The sequence below is a fragment of the Cydia pomonella genome, chromosome 16, assembly GCF_033807575.1.
Source record: "Cydia pomonella isolate Wapato2018A chromosome 16, ilCydPomo1, whole genome shotgun sequence".
Classification (NCBI taxonomy): Eukaryota; Metazoa; Arthropoda; class Insecta; order Lepidoptera; family Tortricidae; genus Cydia; species Cydia pomonella.
In genome coordinates, this window is record NC_084718.1 from 4,707,610 (window position 1) to 4,725,409 (window position 17,800).

The 17,800-nt window shown below is 36.3% G+C and overlaps 4 protein-coding genes across 4 annotated transcripts in view; 1 reads left to right on the forward strand and 3 right to left on the reverse strand.

Annotated features, from left to right (window-relative positions):
• Positions 1-2,401: 2,401 nt before the first annotated feature.
• On the reverse strand, positions 2,402-3,168 carry LOC133526340 (zinc finger HIT domain-containing protein 1). Its single transcript, XM_061862904.1, has 2 exons — positions 2,840-3,168; positions 2,402-2,604 (listed from the first exon to the last, which is right to left on the reverse strand). The coding sequence occupies exons 1-2, from the start codon at positions 3,166-3,168 to the stop codon at positions 2,469-2,471; spliced, it is 465 nt and encodes a 154-aa protein (XP_061718888.1). The 3' UTR covers positions 2,402-2,468.
• On the reverse strand, positions 3,139-6,430 carry LOC133526341 (general transcription factor IIH subunit 5). Its single transcript, XM_061862905.1, has 2 exons — positions 6,275-6,430; positions 3,139-3,381 (listed from the first exon to the last, which is right to left on the reverse strand). The coding sequence occupies exons 1-2, from the start codon at positions 6,307-6,309 to the stop codon at positions 3,195-3,197; spliced, it is 222 nt and encodes a 73-aa protein (XP_061718889.1). The 5' UTR covers positions 6,310-6,430; the 3' UTR covers positions 3,139-3,194.
• LOC133526338 (meiotic nuclear division protein 1 homolog) lies at positions 3,396-6,348 on the forward strand. Its single transcript, XM_061862903.1, has 5 exons — positions 3,396-3,485; positions 4,152-4,288; positions 4,951-5,056; positions 5,807-5,953; positions 6,026-6,348. Exons 1-5 carry the CDS (start codon positions 3,396-3,398, stop codon positions 6,161-6,163), a joined length of 618 nt encoding a protein of 205 aa, XP_061718887.1. The 3' UTR covers positions 6,164-6,348.
• Positions 6,431-11,326: 4,896 nt separating the features above from the next.
• The window catches only part of LOC133526297 (serine protease inhibitor 3/4-like), a 44,455-nt gene continuing 37,981 nt past the window's right edge, over positions 11,327-17,800 (reverse strand). Inside the window, exon 8 of the mRNA XM_061862851.1 lies at positions 11,327-12,503. Coding sequence (XP_061718835.1) covers positions 12,301-12,503 — 203 coding nt within the window. The 3' untranslated portion in view covers positions 11,327-12,300. The remainder of the gene's footprint in view (positions 12,504-17,800) is intronic.

Genomic DNA, 17,800 nt, shown 5'->3' on the forward strand with positions numbered 1-17,800 from the left:
AACAGCTGCAGTGGAGTGGCCATACGAATGTAACCTTTTCGAAACGTAACGATTATGAACTACTAGTCGGTGGCGATTGGTCGGCTTGTCGGCCAAAACCATTCGGTACATCACTAGTTTTTATAGTTGATAAAAGGCCTGTAATCTGGGAAATCCCTCATGGCCTCATGTTAAAATATGACCTACCTATAAATAGCTAATTTATGGGTAGGCACCTAAGTAAAATTTGACTCACCAAAATCCCACCTCAAGTCCCACGACATCATGCAGCTTCGTAGTCAGGAATCACGCGAACCTATAAATTCGATAATATGGAAAGCTGCTGGAGATACGGTGGGGGGTAAAAGGAGGGGGGGGGGGGGGGGGAGGTATGCCTTGAAATACGACTACATATACTATGTATACCGAACACATGCAAATCATTCATCACATATCCATTCTGAAACAATACTACTTTCTATGACATTTTGACAACATTCCGATTGTTGTTGCTTAATAGTTCAACTGACTGCCTGTCAACTGTTGACAGGCAATCTTGTACAGTCAACATGAATAGTAGTGTATGAAACAACGCGCCAAAAGTATCTGCCACCCTCGAATACTTTTCCAAATAGAGATATATCTCGACAGACAGTTCGGTTTAAAAGTATCTGCGACAGTTTAAGACGAAAGTGAAGGACCCGTGCGAAATCGCCTTTTCATACAAACGTAGTCCTCATTTTCCTCTCTGGGTATTAACATTATTGAAAGTATTTTGGCACATTATTGAAAGTATTTTGAAACGATAGATGTACCCCTACGTTCGATTTTTTCGAATTTTTAATTATTATAAAAGTCAGCAACATTTAAAAGTTTGTAGAAAATCTGTTTTTCGCACCTAAAGCCCTATCAGAAATATTATGATCATTGTCAAGAGGGCGCTGTTATTTTCATGTATAGGGTGACAGTTCAGTTTGTCCAATGAAATTCCGCAATAAGGCGTGTGATCATATATTACAAGTCAGGCTTTAATTATTTCCATGTCATTATACAGAGAGGAAAATGGGGGCTACGTTTGTATGGAGAAGCGGCCCCTTTGCTCTTAATTGTTCTGTTTAAAGAGACATACATGTCTCTGTCATGTTTTCAGAAAATAGTAGGTACATATTTTTGACACATATTTTAGATTGACACGCAGGTTTTGATACTGACTGTACATTGTACATCTGAGGATAAAATTGGGGCACGTTTTTTCCGCGACTAGGAAGTGAGAGTGCCATCTGGTGATAGCGACACAAAGCGGCGTTATCCGCGATATCGCGCACGCGCCGCAAACATCCCTTATCGCGCGATAACGCATAAAAAACAGAAGGACAGCTGTGCAGATTCTATGCGGCTTTGTCTTGTGTCATTAGTTACGGATTATTATTTTTTATAGTAAACGGGAGTCGTTAATCCACTTACTTACCTCTGTACATAAACCTTTTGTTTTTAATTTAAGCTTTTTAACGAACTTAAAATTTTCGTAGAGTCACGGCGAAAAACTGTGATGATTATTATGACGTTTATTGTGATACTCCACACTTTGTTCTGCGGTTCTGTCAAATAATTATGCTTGCAGTCAGTCAAATCGTTTCCAATTAGGTTGTGAATTTCGTTTAAGAGAGCGTAGGACAGTTATTTATTTTAGTAATAATTATTAATTACAATTTAATACTCATCGATTTGTGTAGGTTTGTATGAATCAATTATAAGTAGTTACCTTATATTTTCATTCGTAGTAGGTAACTTTTAATAGCTAGGCAGGGGTAAACCAATACTAGCAATTATGTAGACAATTCTTTCGCCGATCGTTGGTGGTATTAAAATGACAGCTGTTGTCACAAATGTTAAATTATCGCAGCAAATGTGTCTAATCGACCCCAACTGAATTGTCTGCCAATCATGTTTACAAAGAGGGTGAATCGAAGGGTGGGTTAGCGGTATATTGCGGAATAAAACTAGAAATTATAATGACTTTAATTAATACCATTAACTTTACAGTTGTTTTATGAAAAAAAAAATTCTCATTATCATTAATAAGCGAGACAAAAAATGGTAAAACTTTGACGTAAAAATGCCATCTAGCGGTGAGTAGACACATAAAAAAAGAGTCCACTATAATAAAATAGATGGCGCTATAATCAAATCTTATCACATCAGTTTGACATGAGGCTTCTATCCAACGCTAGATGTCGCTAAAATGAAAAATTAGGTATTCTTAGCGTCTAGTCAAACACGCTACAAATAAAAAAAGTTTTAAGAAAAAATAAAAGGCGGGAACTGGAAGTATCGTGAGTCGAGTGTCTCATTACTTGTTGCTTTTCAGTCTACTATAGAATTAGATTTCTATTTGGTTATTTTATTGTGTAAGTAATAGACATTTATTTATTGTTACAAACTTATTTATTAGCAATTGGAATCTTAGAAGCTAGAAACGTACAATCAAATTATGCAGTCCATTTTAGGCACCGTGTATCTAAATGAGTGCCCAGACATCTGACCGAGCAATATCGTGCTCCGCATGGAATGCACGTATAATTCGATAGGAAACCACACACGGCACAGAAGTGGCGGTCTGGGAATCTGTAAATTAAATTCATTAATTCAATACATACATAGGAAAAGTCTTCACGAAATCTAAAACTTTATAAAATAGAACCTTAATGTGGTTGCGCTCATACCATTATCAACATTTTGATATAAAATTATCGCTAGTTTAGTATATCAATGTATGGGAAATTAAACAACCCATTTTTAATGCACAAAATGATGTTTTGTAATATAGTTAATTAAATGACAGTTATATTTATGGACTTACTTAGATGGAGGTGCTTGAGCAGACAAATAGTTAGGAGGTTCAGGTCTAAAGTTAGCATCTTCCTCAACCAACTGAGCAAAAGATTTCCTAAACCTCATCTTATAATAATCTGCACTCCTCGCTTTCTTCCCTTTCCTGGTAGGTTTTTCATTAGAATCAGCAAACTTGGGTATTTTCTTTGACATAACCAGGTCTGCATGTGGGTCCTCATGGAAGTTGTCTTGCTCAAGCGCTTCCACTGCTTTTCTGGCTCTGCGCTTCCTTGCAGCATCATCGAGGACCCTGCTTTTGACTCCATCTTTTACTCTACCCGACTCTCTTGCCGCCATATTGAATTTAGAGATACAAATTAAAATTATATGCCTTTATCATGAACTGGGATGCTCAATTGGTCCATCAGATCATCAACTCTTGCTTGTAAGGTTTCTACAATGTCTGCAGATATAAACAGATGTGTCTCATCCAGGTCTTGAAGGATAAACTTTCTCCCGAGGGCCAGGGTCTCGTCCAGGTGCAGTAAGAACTGTTTCATAGCCGGGTCACTGGAACAAGTAAAATGTCTAAGAAAAGAGGACTTAGTGCTGAAGAGAAGAGGATTAAGATGTTGGAGATATTTCATAATAGCAAGGACTTCTTTCAGTTGAAGGTATTTTTTTTACTAAATAAAATGAGCGGATGTCATTCCAGATCTAGAGCAGAGCCCAACTGGGGAAGTACCTCCACCTTACTGAAAAGCGCAGCCAAATAACACTAGTCCCTACTCATAGTGTTGTGTTCCAGTCGGTGAGTAAGGTTGCCAGAGCTCAACGACGGTGCGGAGTGTTAGGGTCGGCAACGCACTTGTAACAGTTGTAACTCCTCTGGAGTTGCAGGCGTACATAGGCTACGAAGACTGCTTACCATCAGGCGGGCCGCATGCTTGTTTGCCACCGATGTAGTATAAAAAAATGAATTGAATTACAACGGTCACTATGAATGTCAATGCCACGTTAATCCACTTAGAAACAAACCCGTGTAGTCCCCATCTGTCCCCGGCGGGAACAAATGGGAACGATCCATTCCCATCTTTGGCCAGCGGGGACAAATGGGAATGAATCCTTCCCATCGGTGACCACCTCTGTTTCTTCCTGTCTTTTTTACTATACAAATGTCGATTTTGATAGTTACACTAACAACATCTACATTGTATACTATTCTATACCACCAACAAGTAAATTCTAAACATACATATTTAGAAGGTAATATTACAAAAAAAAAATAGTTTTCATCAATATCATGATGAATTAAATATTTTGATAATTCCTATTTTCAGGAGCTGGAAAAAATAGCACCAAAAGAGAAAGGCATCACCATGCAGTCAGTGAAAGAGGTGGTGCAGAGTTTGGTTGATGATCACTTGGTGGACTCAGAGAAGATAGGAACTTCCATTTACTTTTGGTCCTTCCCCAGGTTTAGAACTTTGTCAAAAATTGTGTTCAGTGCCAGTGATCCGAAAGTCGGGTTCTTCTATGTTCGTAGTCACTGTTTTTTATAAATGATATAAATTAATATTAATTAGGGGACATCTTACACAGATCACCCTAGCCCCAAACTAGGCAAAGGGATAGGCGAAGATATACAAACTTGTATGGATGAATACATACTTATATATATAGAAAACACCCATGACTCAGAAACAAATATCTATGTTCATCACAAAAATAAATTCCCTTACTGGGATTCGAACCCAGGACCATCGGCTTCATAGGCAGGGTTGGCCAACTAGGCCACAGGTTGTGAAATAGTTATACGGTGTTTTGCATGTTATCGGCTATGCTCGTAACGCTGGCACTGAATGTGTTAGAGCTAACTTGTGTAACAGTGTCATTATGAAAGTGATAATTTCATAGACATTTGAAATAAATGATGACATTGCCATCATAGCAAATACCATGCACAGTTACTTTGGTCCGACCCAAACATTTATAAAACAAAGTATATGTATGTATGTGTTTTGTGTTCGAAACAAATTTTAGTTTATTCAAGTATGAATGTTATTAATCTTTCTGTAAATTCTTTATGCACTAAATAGGTCTACCTTGTATTTGTAATTTAATTATCTGTGTTTTCAGCAAAGTAAAGAATGCTAAGAAAAGAAAACTCAATGAAATGCAGACTGAACTTGCAGAATGTGCAAAAAAAATGAAAAAGACTGAAGAAGCCATAGCAAGTGAATCTGTAAGTACCTATTTGTACAACATACATATATCAGAATTACGAGGCTGTCAATACCTAACGCACACTGGTTTACTGGACACAGGAAAGATAATAATAAGAAAACTATAGAAATAAAAAAAATTGAGATTACTTGTGTAATATTACTAGTTAGCGGTTTAGGTATAATGTTTTTAAATTGTGATTTTTATTGCAGACCCATAAGGGCCAGAAGTAAAAAAAGAAAAGAAATAGAACCATTTAGTGGTGACTTTGAGACCAATCTTTGCAATTATTTTTTATCAAGCTGATTTTGTTCAATCATGTATTGAGTATGGCCGCAGTCTTTGAAATATAATGAATATAAAAAAAAATATGTACTAACACAAATAGTTTTTCTTAAAAAACTGCTTAAGTAACATCAATTTCAAGAACATTGGGTGTTGAAAGCCCCTTAAATTGACCTAAACTTTTAAAAGGTTTAAGAGCTACCATCAAAATGTTTTTTTTTTCTAAGTCTTCTCATTTACTTTGATTCTTCAGACTCAGTTCAAACAGTAAATGTAATGTATAAGTAGTGTTTTTTTATTGAAATTGAATGCCGCCCCGCTTATCGCAAATGGAGTAGGTAATCACATGGGAAAACTCATGCAATTGTTTATTTTGTTCTCCTTTAATTAACATCTTTATTTAAATTATTTTTTCATGCAAGTACTGCATCTGCGAATAGCAGGGCAGAATGCTGTGAGCTCATAAGTTTTCTCTATTTCATAGATTGGTCGTGAAGCAACAGAAGAGAGAACAGAGGTATTGAAATCTTTAGAAGAGATGACAAAGAAAGAAGAAGCATTAAAAAGAGAATTGCAGAAGTATAGAGACTCGGATCCTGAATATATAGCTCAGTTAAAGACTGAAATTGAGGTAAGAGATACCAGCAAAGAGGTAAAATTTGCTAGAAAAGGTCTAATTTACAGAATGCGTTTTTCTATTCAGGATTTGAAGACTGCAGCGAACCGATGGACAGAGAACATTTACATTCTAAAATCCTACATGAAGAATACATTTCAGTGTGAAAACGAAGTCATTGATCAGATGTTCAACATTCCTCAGGATTTAGATTACATTGAATAGTTATTTGTTAAAATTATTGTTTTATTAACTATTGAGTGTTGTTCTTGAGTGTTGCAAAACAATGTTTGAGTTAATATAGAATAAGGTTATGATCAGAAAAAAAATACCAACCATTCCACGAGCACTCCTTTCATAACATTCACCATTGTTAATAAGTAAATTCCATAATACAGAGAAACCAAATATGTCGATTGTTTTACTTCTATTGAGTAGAATTATTCAAGAAAATAATAAATGATAGCGTCGATTCCAGACAACAATGAATGACAGATGCAGTGTTGCCAGGGCTCTGGAGTCATAAGTTACGTTTCGTTCCCCTAAAAGTCACATTTTTGCTGGTTAAGTCACATTTTTAGGATTCCGTACCCAAAGGGTAAAAACGTACCGTAAATATAAAAACTATTACTAATACTCCTCTGTCCGTCTATATATCTGTCTGTCACCAGGCTGTATCTCATGAACCGTGATAGCTAGCTAGCTAGCAGTTAACATTTTCACAAATGATGTATTTCTGTTGCCGCTATACTATAACAACAAATACTAAAAACAGAATAAAATAAATATTGAAGAACTCTATTACAACAAACGTGATTTTTTGCTGTTATTTGTTCGATATTACGGATTGTTACGGAACCCTTCGTGCCTTCGCTTAAGCGCCAATTACATTCACACTTCCCTATTTTGGGTCCGAAATCAGTCCCGATTTCGGGCCTGATAATCGTTTTCGTTTCACGGAATACCAGCACATCGTTAACAATATTTGAAATGTAAAAATAATTTGTCTCTAATTGCCAAAAATGTTTGATATTTTTGAATATGAACCATTTTTTTGCTTGCTTTAATTAAATAAATAAATAAATAAAATAAATATTTATAGGACATTATTACACAAATTGAATCAATTATCAGTATAAAAGTACTATCATTTATGTAGTAAAATACAATATTCATTTATTGCGCTATCGTCTATCGTACCCAAACATGACAATTTATATTACATTAAAAATTTAACACTTCAGAACTATTATAATTCTTTAACATTAAAATGCACAACGTTAATATTTAAGTTGCGCCGGCGGTCTACTGGCTTCAATGACATTGTAACAGTTTTTCGATCAGGTCACGTGTCCGTCTTACGAATTTTCAATCTGACGAATCTGTCGGTTACGTGGCCTGTCGCGAGTTTAACATTTTTTCCCCATCACAAAAAGTGCACAGCGCCGCTAAAGAAGTTTTCACTTCAAAAATGCCCAAAAACTAGCGTCACCAATTTGTATTCTTGCGTCCGCGTCCGCACCTCCATTTTATCGGTAATATCGGTCATAATCGATGGTTGAATTTGGCAGCTAAATTGGCATTTGCGTCCGCACGGCCTGGGGCCTGCCGCGACAACCAATATCATTAAGACTGAATTAGAGTGACAGAGAAAAATGCCCGCAATTTACGAACTTCGATTTTCGCGGTTATAGCCCTGGGCGGCTACCGGGAAAATCGAAATTCGTCAATTGCGGGCATTTTTCTCTGTCACTCTAATTACGTCTTAGTGAGAGTAAAAGAGAAAGATCCCCGCAATTTGCGAATTTCGGTTTTCGCGGTAGGCTCCCTGATTAGATCGGACAATTTCATCAGATTGGCGAAAAATTGTCTCGTCTGGACACGGGTTCAAGGGCTAGTAAACTTGGGTGCGATCTTAAATAATACGAATTGCAAAACTAAACTTAAGTATCCAAAAATCGACTAGCTTAAAAAGTCACAAAAATTGCCTCAAAATCGTAAGTCACCCACATGTCACACGAGAAGGCGAAAAGTCACGAAAAATGTGACTTTTGTGACCATCTGGCAACGCTGGACAGATGTCTGCCACTGCCTGCCTGCTCTGTCAATGTCATGTCTCAGATGTTCCTACGTACGCATCATTCAAAACCTCCCTTGTCCAAATTAAACCCGAAACCCCACGGATGAGGCGTCACTTCTAACAGTTTCTAACGCTATTCTAGAACGAGCCTAGAACTGGATTGTACTTAAAGCTTTATCTTGTCTCATCTCAATGTGATCTTTATTTTTGTTCTGCGATGTAGAGTGTGTCTGCATCAAGTCTGCATCAAAGAATATAATACTCACTAGGATGTTTTGCTTTTAGCGTAAAATGGAATTTCGGCTACTGTCATCTGTGACTGACGCATTCACGTAGTGATTATATGCTCTTTGACGTATTCGTTAATTGGTTAGGTTTTATTTATATTGTTGTAACAAGGTTTATATTCTTGAATTCAAAGCTAATATTATAGCTAAATTTAAATCGACAACTGATTACAGAATAACGGTTTTGCACGTCATCGTCAGGTTGCACTAAAATATTCGTCAATTTAGTGAATCGTGATGGTTAAGGCGCCACTGGACGGTCGACGCAGTCATAATACCTATAACAATGCCTTGTTACCGGAAACACGCATACATATTTCCGGAGGGCTTGGATATCTCGATGATATCTGAGTAAATAATAACGCTTGCTATCATATTAATAGGTCGGATATGAGAATAGGGGTGACAAGTTTCAGGAAATGGATGACTCGGTACTGTTAATCTAAAGGTCCCTCTCTATTTGAACATCGCCTCCGTGCATAGATGATAGGATCAACTAGTACCCGTACCATGAGCCACTGACAGTCAAATTAAAACTGACATATACACGTACACCTCGCGCCAAGAATCTAACGTCTCCTGTGCTACCCCCCTACGGCTTATGCACTCTCCCTATTCACCTTCTATTTCTTATCCTAAGATTCACAATGTTATAAGTCTCATGATTGTCATCTGTCAGTGCGATTGCTATTGGTGTTTTTTTTTGTATAGGAGGCAAACGAGCAGTCAAATAGCCTGATGGTAAGCGATTACCGGCACGTCTCCCTAGTTAAGCTCTGGCAACCTTACTCACCGGCAGGAACACAACACTATGAGTGGGGTCTAGTGTTATTTGTCTGCGGTTTTCTGTAAGGAGATATTTCCCCAGTTGGGCTTTGCTCTAGATTTGGAATTACATTCGCTGTGCTGTGCCCTACCACACAAAGCGAGATGACATTCACGGTGCCCATACTTCTCTTTTGGACGTAGTTTAAGGACGTACCCAGGGCCAACTTACTTACTTTATCAAAGAACTAGCGACCCGCCGCTTGCTGAACTTGCTTGAACCGAGCTTGCTGCGAACTCTTGAATATTATCAAATATTTATACTATAAATCTTTCGATATTTGGGTTTTTACATGTTTGCATGTCCTCCGTCACGCAATACCAGCTAAATGGAATTACATACAGATGATAAACTTGTTAGAGTCCGTCCAAGATAAGTTGGCAGCGATTTTGGCAGCCCAGACAGTGCAAATGTTCTTTTAAACGTCAAACTGAAATTATGACGTTTACTTAACACTTGCACAGGCTGGGCTATCAAAATCGCTGCCAACTTAGCTTGGTCTGATTACCCAAATAGGGACATGGCGCGGTATCAGTAACATTATACTTAGGATACATAGACATAGACAAATCCCTTTAGGCTGTAGGCAAACACAATTGCAGGGTGGATTCACGATTTACATTAGTAGGTTTATTTTCAACCAAATTAATTTTTCATTTGTCATGCTCTGAAGTGGGTCATTGTTGTTCTATGGAGTGCGCAAAAAGTGATATGTTTCTACTCTAGGGCATTTTACTTTTCAAGTAGATACGTTTCTTTTAATTTTTTTACGATAAGCAATTAATATTTCGTTTTAAATGGACTTGTTGTACAATTTCCGTCTTGATATTTAACTCCCAATTCCATAAATAAAACACTTTTATCTAAATTATTATTTGAAAGTGTCCAAGGAATACTATAAAAATTTATACTCAGTAAAGTTTTTTTTAATACACATGTATCTTAATTTCCTCGCATTCGAAATGAAAAGTAGAGTGTTCGACTCGGGTGAAAGGCAACCGAGTTAAATCTTGGACTATTTTAACCATCATAGTCGACGAGTAGAAGTATTTAATGTAAGTTGTTAAACACTGGTAAAATTTGATCACTTTCAATAGTAGCAGCACACAGTAGATCTGCTTAGTATTTTTATTTTTTACTAATTTCAGTCTGTTATAAAATATATAGCGCCTTATTGTCCATGATTGTACAATATTATTATAGTTTAGCGTATTTATACTGTAGTTCTAAACTGTAATTTATAAATGAATGTTGTAATTAATAAATTAAAGCTACATTATGTTTAAGACGATATCAACAATATAAATTGGTGGCATTTGAAATTAAACCACTAAAATCAAAGAGCGCTTTCGTGAGATTGTCTTTGTTACCCTTGTGGGATAAGGCGGATCTCCGGCATATCTGTGATAATTAATCATATATTATTCATAATGGGTTTGCGAGTAACCCTCCCTGATTGTTTTCATGCAATGCGATGAATTGGTTGGTACAATCAAGGTCAAAAATATAATGTAAATATTTGTTCTCATGCAGTGTTTATAGAATTATCCAGTATTTATGCATTGAGGAATGATTTGGGTTTGTGTTTATGGTGTAAGAAGTAAGATTAATATCCGTCGTACCTAATAAGATGTCACATCGGCAACATCAAAGCACATCATCTCCGCTGGCATGGCCATCTCGAAAGGATATAATGGTTTTTAATATTTTTCTTATTACGTTTTTTATTATTTTATTTCATAGTTAGTTTGCTCGCGTTGGTGTGGTGAAAAATTTTGTGTTCCACTCGGGGGCGAAGTTTGTTTAACCCTCGTGCCTTGACACCCGAATAAGCGAAAGATTCCCAAATTGAACCACGAGAGTGAAATCTTGAGCGTTGCGAGCAATATTAGCTCGACAGCGTTGCCCCCTTGTAAAACAAATAACATTTTGTATTATAAACGGTAGGTGTTACCCATTTAACTGGAAATTGCTATAAGTATCCTAGGGCTAGTTGTACTTTATTGTGAAATAGTAATAGGTATGTTCTTTATTTGGTTTTCCGCGGAAAATTCCATCAAATATCACGTAAGACAGAAACGGTCTGCCTTGAACGTTTCGCAAGATTCAAACTGTAAGTAACAAAGTATGCAAATGGGCAGTTCTTAGAAAATAAATAAAAAGTCTGATTCTTAGGTAGGTATAAAATAAAAGAATTCAATTTGAATCTTATTTATTCCATAATCAACTTTAGTTATAGACACGATAAAAATAACTAATGAAGTAACATAAAATAATTAATTGAATTTATTTAAAACTAAGTAGGTTTCGACCCCTCTCGGATAAAGCCCTCCCCCAATCATAACATTACGCTCTGTCTTGAGCTACTTCTTGCCAGTTATTTACTCTTGGTTGTAAGTTGTCTGCCTAACGAGCGTTTGGTTTGCCCAGTAGGTACCCCTAGTGTAAATTATTTATTCGATAGCGAAATCTGACGCACGCGTTTGCGTTAAGTCTCATTTTGTATGGGATTTTCAGTTTCCAAAACTTCGCTAGGCGCGCTGTTTCTAAATGAGACTTGACATGGACTTAACGCAAACGCGTAAGTCACGTCACGCTTCCGAATAAATTTACACTAGGGGTTCTGTTCTCGTTCCTTTTGGCTTTTGGCTTAGTCCACAGGTACTTATGTATTTAAATATTTTTAATTAATTAGTTTCAATCTGGTAAATATAGTTAATCATAAATCGAACGAAATATTTAACCGGAAAGTATCTAGTCTATTCGAAGATTTTGTTGTGATTTATTGTGAAAGATCTAGTTCTGTATTTTACTTTATTAATTACGTCACACGAATTTCGAGGTTTTTTGACTCCCTCCCTCGTTGTCATACTTGGTCACATTTGGCAAACCCCTCACGTCACATTTTTAGCAATTTTGTTTTCAACGAAATCGGCAAATCGAATTAGGTATTACTTACTAATATATTTTCAAAATGTTTTTGATAAAAGAGATATTCGTAATTTTATAACCCAAAACAGACAAAACCGATTACGAAAGACAATTAAACGAATAAAAATGATTATCGTTCCAAAAACACGTTATATAAGTGCACAGCGAATAAAAAAAATTGGGTTACTGTGTTGGGTTAAAGTGACGTCGCAAAGTTTGTGACTCCCCCTTCCCCTTGTCACAACATGTCACATTTTCTTGACCCCCTCCCTTCCTCTAAACGTGTGATGTCATTAATGGATGATCCCTTTTCTGATCCATGAAAAACTCCATAAAATATAGGGACCTCGTGAGCCATGAGTACATACAGGAAAGGACGGTTCGCGTGGAACGTTTCGCCGGTCCAAAAACGGCCGCAACATTCTCGAAGCATGATCACTGCTGGAAATAATAAATATACTATTTATAGCCTATAAAGTTATAAATACGTTTATAAGATAGAGTTTTGGGTTGATTACATGAATTACGTTTATCCGGCCGCCGGACACTTGTAAGGAACGGTCAACAGATGCTACCGTCTATCAGCAGTTAATAGTCTATCAGCGAACAAAACGATAGAACGCTCAGCACCGGCAAAACTGGACTCTGGAACAGCAACTACGTCAGATGTAAAGGAAATGTGTGACATTTTTAATACTTATTTCTCCAATATCGGCTCGTCGTTAGCAGATGCAATTCCTAAAAACTACAGTCAAAATACAACATATACTTGTACTTCCAAGCCAAACCCCTTTAAACTATTTAAATTTAAACCTGCTACTACTGATGAAATTTCAAAAATAATTGATAATCTTAATCTTAATACAAGCTCAGGACTAGATGGCCTAAATACGAAATCAATAAAATATCTTAAGAACCTAATAAAAGAAGATTTAACTAATTGCATAAATAGAAGTCTTAACGAAGGTGTCTTTCCTAATAGCTTAAAACTAGCTAAAGTGTCACCAATCTACAAATCTGGAACCCAATCTGATCCAAATAACTATCGCCCAATCTCTGTTCTCCCAGTAATTTCAAAAGTATTTGAAAAGGTCTTATATAGTCGCATTAAAACATATTTGAACACTGTAAATTTCCTTTATGAAAAACAATATGGTTTTCAACCCCAATCAAACACACTTTCGGCAACAATTGATATAGTAACAAGAATAAAAGTTAACATAGACAATAAGCAAATAGCATTGGGCATCTTCATAGACTTAAAAAAAGCATTTGACACCGTCAGTCACAGCCTGCTTATACAAAAACTACGAGCGTTAGGTATTGCTGGTACTGCATTAGATATACTTAAATCATACCTCACAAATCGACACCAAATAGTTAAAATTCAGAACCATCAAAGCGAGCTAAAAGCGATAACATGTGGCGTCCCTCAAGGCTCAATTTTAGGACCGTTACTGTTCCTTATTTACATTAATAACATAAACGAACTTGGCCTTAAAGGTGACATTACACTATATGCAGACGATACAAGCCTCTTTTATTTTGGAAACTCTATCAGCAGCTGTTATAAATGATGCGCAAAATGATCTGGACCTATTATACACGTGGTTTCAATGTAACCTATTAACTATCAACATCTCGAAAACGAACTATATAATTTTTGCAGCCAAAAATAAAAAAATACCGGAATTTCAACCTCTTAAAATAAACAACGTAGCCATTCAAAAAGTAGAAAAATAAAAATATCTTGGGTTAATACTGGATAAAAACTTAAATTGGAAGCCACATATTGATAAAGTAAAATCCAAACTGACGTCATTAAGTGGGGCCTTGCGGAGCTTTGCAAAAAATATTCCAACTCAAGTACGGTACACCATATATAACTCGCTTATAAAACCGCACATAGACTACTTAATTGAAGTGTGGGGTACTGCCGTTAAAACTAATCTTGAAGCACTGCAAATTGCCCAGAATAAACTCATAAAAGTGCTATTTCAATATCATTATCTAACTCCAACAAAAACCTTATATAGTGAAACGAAACTCATGAATATAAATCAAACCTATGTGTACTATAACTGCCTATTAGTAAGAAAAATACTTAAAAACGATATACGAACTCAATTAAACTTCACTAGGAAGCACCATGTGCAAAGAATGAAATTACGTAATGCCAACGACTTAATTTTACGTCCATCGCGAACAAACTACGGACGAAAAAGTATTTTATACGAAGGTGCTCAATTGTTTAACAAACTTCCTATAGTTATTAAAGAAACAAAATCAATGTCCCATTTTAAATCCTTGCTTAAAAATCACGTTTAAAGAATTTCTAAATTAAAATATTGCTATATGCACCTAATACTTACTTGTATATACTTTCATAAATCGAACTTATCACTGCAGCCATAAAATATACAATTCAATAAACATAATTAAGATACAATGACATAATAATATGTATTTAAAATACATTTATAGACCTAAGTAACGCAACTTACCTATGTTATACTCAACTACGCTCAGTGTATGCATGCCACATCTAGTATTAACCTTTCTGTGTACCCAATTGTAAACTTGTTTCGCATAGATACTCGTGCGTTATCGCCGCCCGCTTTGCGGGCGGTCGGTTATTAATAAGTATTTTTGTAAAACTACCTTCTTTAGTTAAGTTAAATGAAATATTTAAGTTATTTGTGCGCTCTAAACAAAATTTAATATACTGTTTTGTATTTATCTCGATAAGTGAATTGTAAATTCTTATGAGAATAAATGATCTTAAACCTTACCGTCCTAGTAAAACGCTTATTACAACCAAATTGCATCTATCTTGGCATATATCTAAGGACGGGCCTTACGGGCATTAAGAATGATGCTAGTTCAGTGGTGTTACTCACGAATTCGAGCCAATCGTGCAGTGTAACGCAACTAGTTGCGACCAATCGCGCGCGTGATGCGAACTCATCAACCGATTGGTTGATTGCGTTGTGGAGTGAGACGCCACACCGTGACACCGCTGTACTGGCCCCATTCTTATTGCCCGTTAGGCCCGTCCTTAGATATATGTCCAAGCATCTAACGTTATTCAAGTCACTTTATAAAGAAGGTTGGTGCCTAACAAAAGGATGGATTTCTTTAGGAAGTGACTTCTAAAAGGATAGATGTAATAACACCTTTTGATTTATACATATAGGTATAGTCGGACCGAGTTTACTTTGCGCCGACTTTGGAGTGAAAAAGTGTGCATATGGGGAGCTAGTAGGAAATAAATAAAAAGTCTCATTCTTAGTTATATGTATGTAGTTCAATATTTTTTAGTAATCAATTTATTTAAATCCGCTAGATATAATTAATGAAACTAATAAGTATGCTGCGTCTGCCAACAAACAATACTCTGGTTTTGCGGAAGTTGTGATTTAGTTTTAAGGTTTGTTTTTTGACGACCGGTTTGGCCTAGTGGGTAGTGACCCTGCCTACGAAGCTGATGGTCCCGGGTTCAAATCCTGGTAAGGGCATTTATTCGTGTGATGAGCATGGATATTTGTTCCTGAGTTATGGGTGTTTTCTATGTATTTAAGTATTTATAAATATTTATATTATATATATCGTTGTCTAAGTACCCTCAACACAACCCTTATTGAGCTTACTGTGGGACTTGGTCAATTTGTGTAATAATGTCCTGTAGTATTTATTATTTTTATTTTATTTATTTTTAATAAACAATTTTCAATTAAACGTGAAAGTACTCGGGAATGTTAACTCCATGGAAAGATCCATAAAAAATAGGGACATCGTGAGCCATGAGTAGATACAGGAAAGGACGGTTCGCGATGAACGTTTCGCCGGTCCAAAAACCGCCGCAACAGTCTTGAAGCATGATTGCTGCTGGAAATAATAAATAAGTATACTATTTATAACCTTTATAAATAACACATATTATACGTTTAAAAGATAAAGTTTTAGGCTTTTTACATGATTTACATCTATCCGGCCGCCGGACACTTGTAAGGAACGGTCAACCAAATTGCATCTTGACATATATCTAAGGACGGGGCCCTTACGGGTATTAAAAATGGTGCTAGATCAGTGGTGTCACTTATGAATTCGAGCCAATCGTGCAATCTAACGCAACTAGTTGCCATCAACCAATCGCGTTGTGGCGGGCGTGAGACTGCACGATTAGCTCGAATTCGTGTGCGTTACACCGTTGTACTGGCCCCATTCTTATTGCCCTTAGAGCTCGTCTTTAGATATATGTCAAAGCATCTAACGTTATTAAAGTCACTACTTATATTTTTTTAGAAAGTGATTTCTAAAAGGATAGATGTAATAACGCCTTTTGATTTATATATAGGTATAGTCGGATCAAGCTTACTCTGCGCCGACTTTGGAGTGAAATAGTGTGCAAATGGGGAGCTCCTAGGAAATAAATAAAAAGTCTCGTTCTTAGTTCATATCATATCATATCATTTATTGAATGCCATCCATGCTATTACAAGGTGTTCACATAATAACAACATTATGAAGTAAAGCATGGACCCTGCTAGGGCGAGACAAATCTTAAAATATAACTTAACCTAGAGAAAAAAGAATACAATAGTTATACGTAAGTAGTTTAATATTTTTAATGAACCAATTAACTTCAGTCCGCTAGATATCATTAATGGAACTAAGTATTAAACGGGAAGGTACTTGGGAATGTTATTTCCATGAAAAGATCCATAAAAAATAGGAACATCGTCAGCCATGAGTAGATACAGGAATGGACGGTTCGCCATGAACGTTTCGCCGGTCCAAAAATGGCCGCAGCGTTCACGTTGCCAGGCCGGAGCTGCGAAAAATATATTTTAAATATAAATAAATAATAAATATTATACGACATTATTACACAAATTGACTAAGTCCCACAGTAAGCTCAATAAGGCTTGTGTTGAGGATACTTAGACAACGATATACATAATATATAAATATTTATAAATACTTAAATACATAGAAAACACCCATGACTCAGGAACAAATATCCATGCTCATCACACGAATAAATGCCCTTACCAGGATTTGAACCCGGGACCATCAGCTTCGTAGGCAGGGTCACTACCCACTAGGCCAAACCGGTCGTCAAATTTGAAATGTTTTTAGCAACAATATAGGTATAACTACATTAAAAACCTATTGTTCTTAAGTTAGTTTTGAATTTATATTACTATAGAGGCCGGGAAACGAAGGGTTGCAGGCCAAATAGATAAATAGATATCGCCCGCGCGATGCGCCACCGCCGTTGCTTAGCAACGAATATGCACAACAGATCTAGGTTTACACTATGGAAGGTCTCTACCATAAGGAATACAATCTCCATTGGCAGAACTGTTGCAAAAGTGTCCAGCTGTCAGCTATAAATAATAGTTCAAAATCTCTCCAGAGTAGCGCTAGAGTAACTAAGAACCTAGGCGTTATTGACGGTGTGAAGTGCGCTATTATTTGAATTTTTTTTCAAGTATTCTAGGTACTGTAGCGCCACCTATTTAAGGTTTTTTGACGGACACTTTTTGGTATGGAGATTCTATTTCTTACTCTACCTTCCATAGTTTACGCAGCTAAAAACAAAGTACGAATCTACTACTACTTTTAGCTACTTTAGTTTTTCTATTTGCCATTACACTGTTTACTTTGGGTACAGTGATTGTTGTCATCTTCATACAATTTACAATCTCTAATCGCAAATTAGGTAGCGGGTA

Excerpts from the sequence above, each read along its gene's own strand:
- LOC133526340 (XM_061862904.1), bottom strand. The coding sequence starts at position 3,168 with ATGGCGGCAAGAGAGTCGGGTAGAGTAAAAGATGGAGTCAAAAGCAGG. Across the intron at positions 2,605-2,839 it reads GCTCAAGCACCTCCATCTAA|ATTCCCAGACCGCCACTTCT; the intron begins GTAAGTCCATAA and ends TTTAATTTACAG.
- LOC133526341 (XM_061862905.1), bottom strand. The coding sequence starts at position 6,309 with ATGGTGAATGTTATGAAAGGAGTGCTCGTGGAATG. Across the intron at positions 3,382-6,274 it reads AAAGGAGTGCTCGTGGAATG|TGACCCGGCTATGAAACAGT; the intron begins GTTGGTATTTTT and ends TACTTGTTCCAG.
- LOC133526338 (XM_061862903.1), top strand. The coding sequence starts at position 3,396 with ATGTCTAAGAAAAGAGGACTTAGTGCTGAAGAGAAGAGGATTAAGATG. Across the intron at positions 3,486-4,151 it reads AGGACTTCTTTCAGTTGAAG|GAGCTGGAAAAAATAGCACC; the intron begins GTATTTTTTTTA and ends TCCTATTTTCAG. Across the intron at positions 4,289-4,950 it reads TACTTTTGGTCCTTCCCCAG|CAAAGTAAAGAATGCTAAGA; the intron begins GTTTAGAACTTT and ends CTGTGTTTTCAG.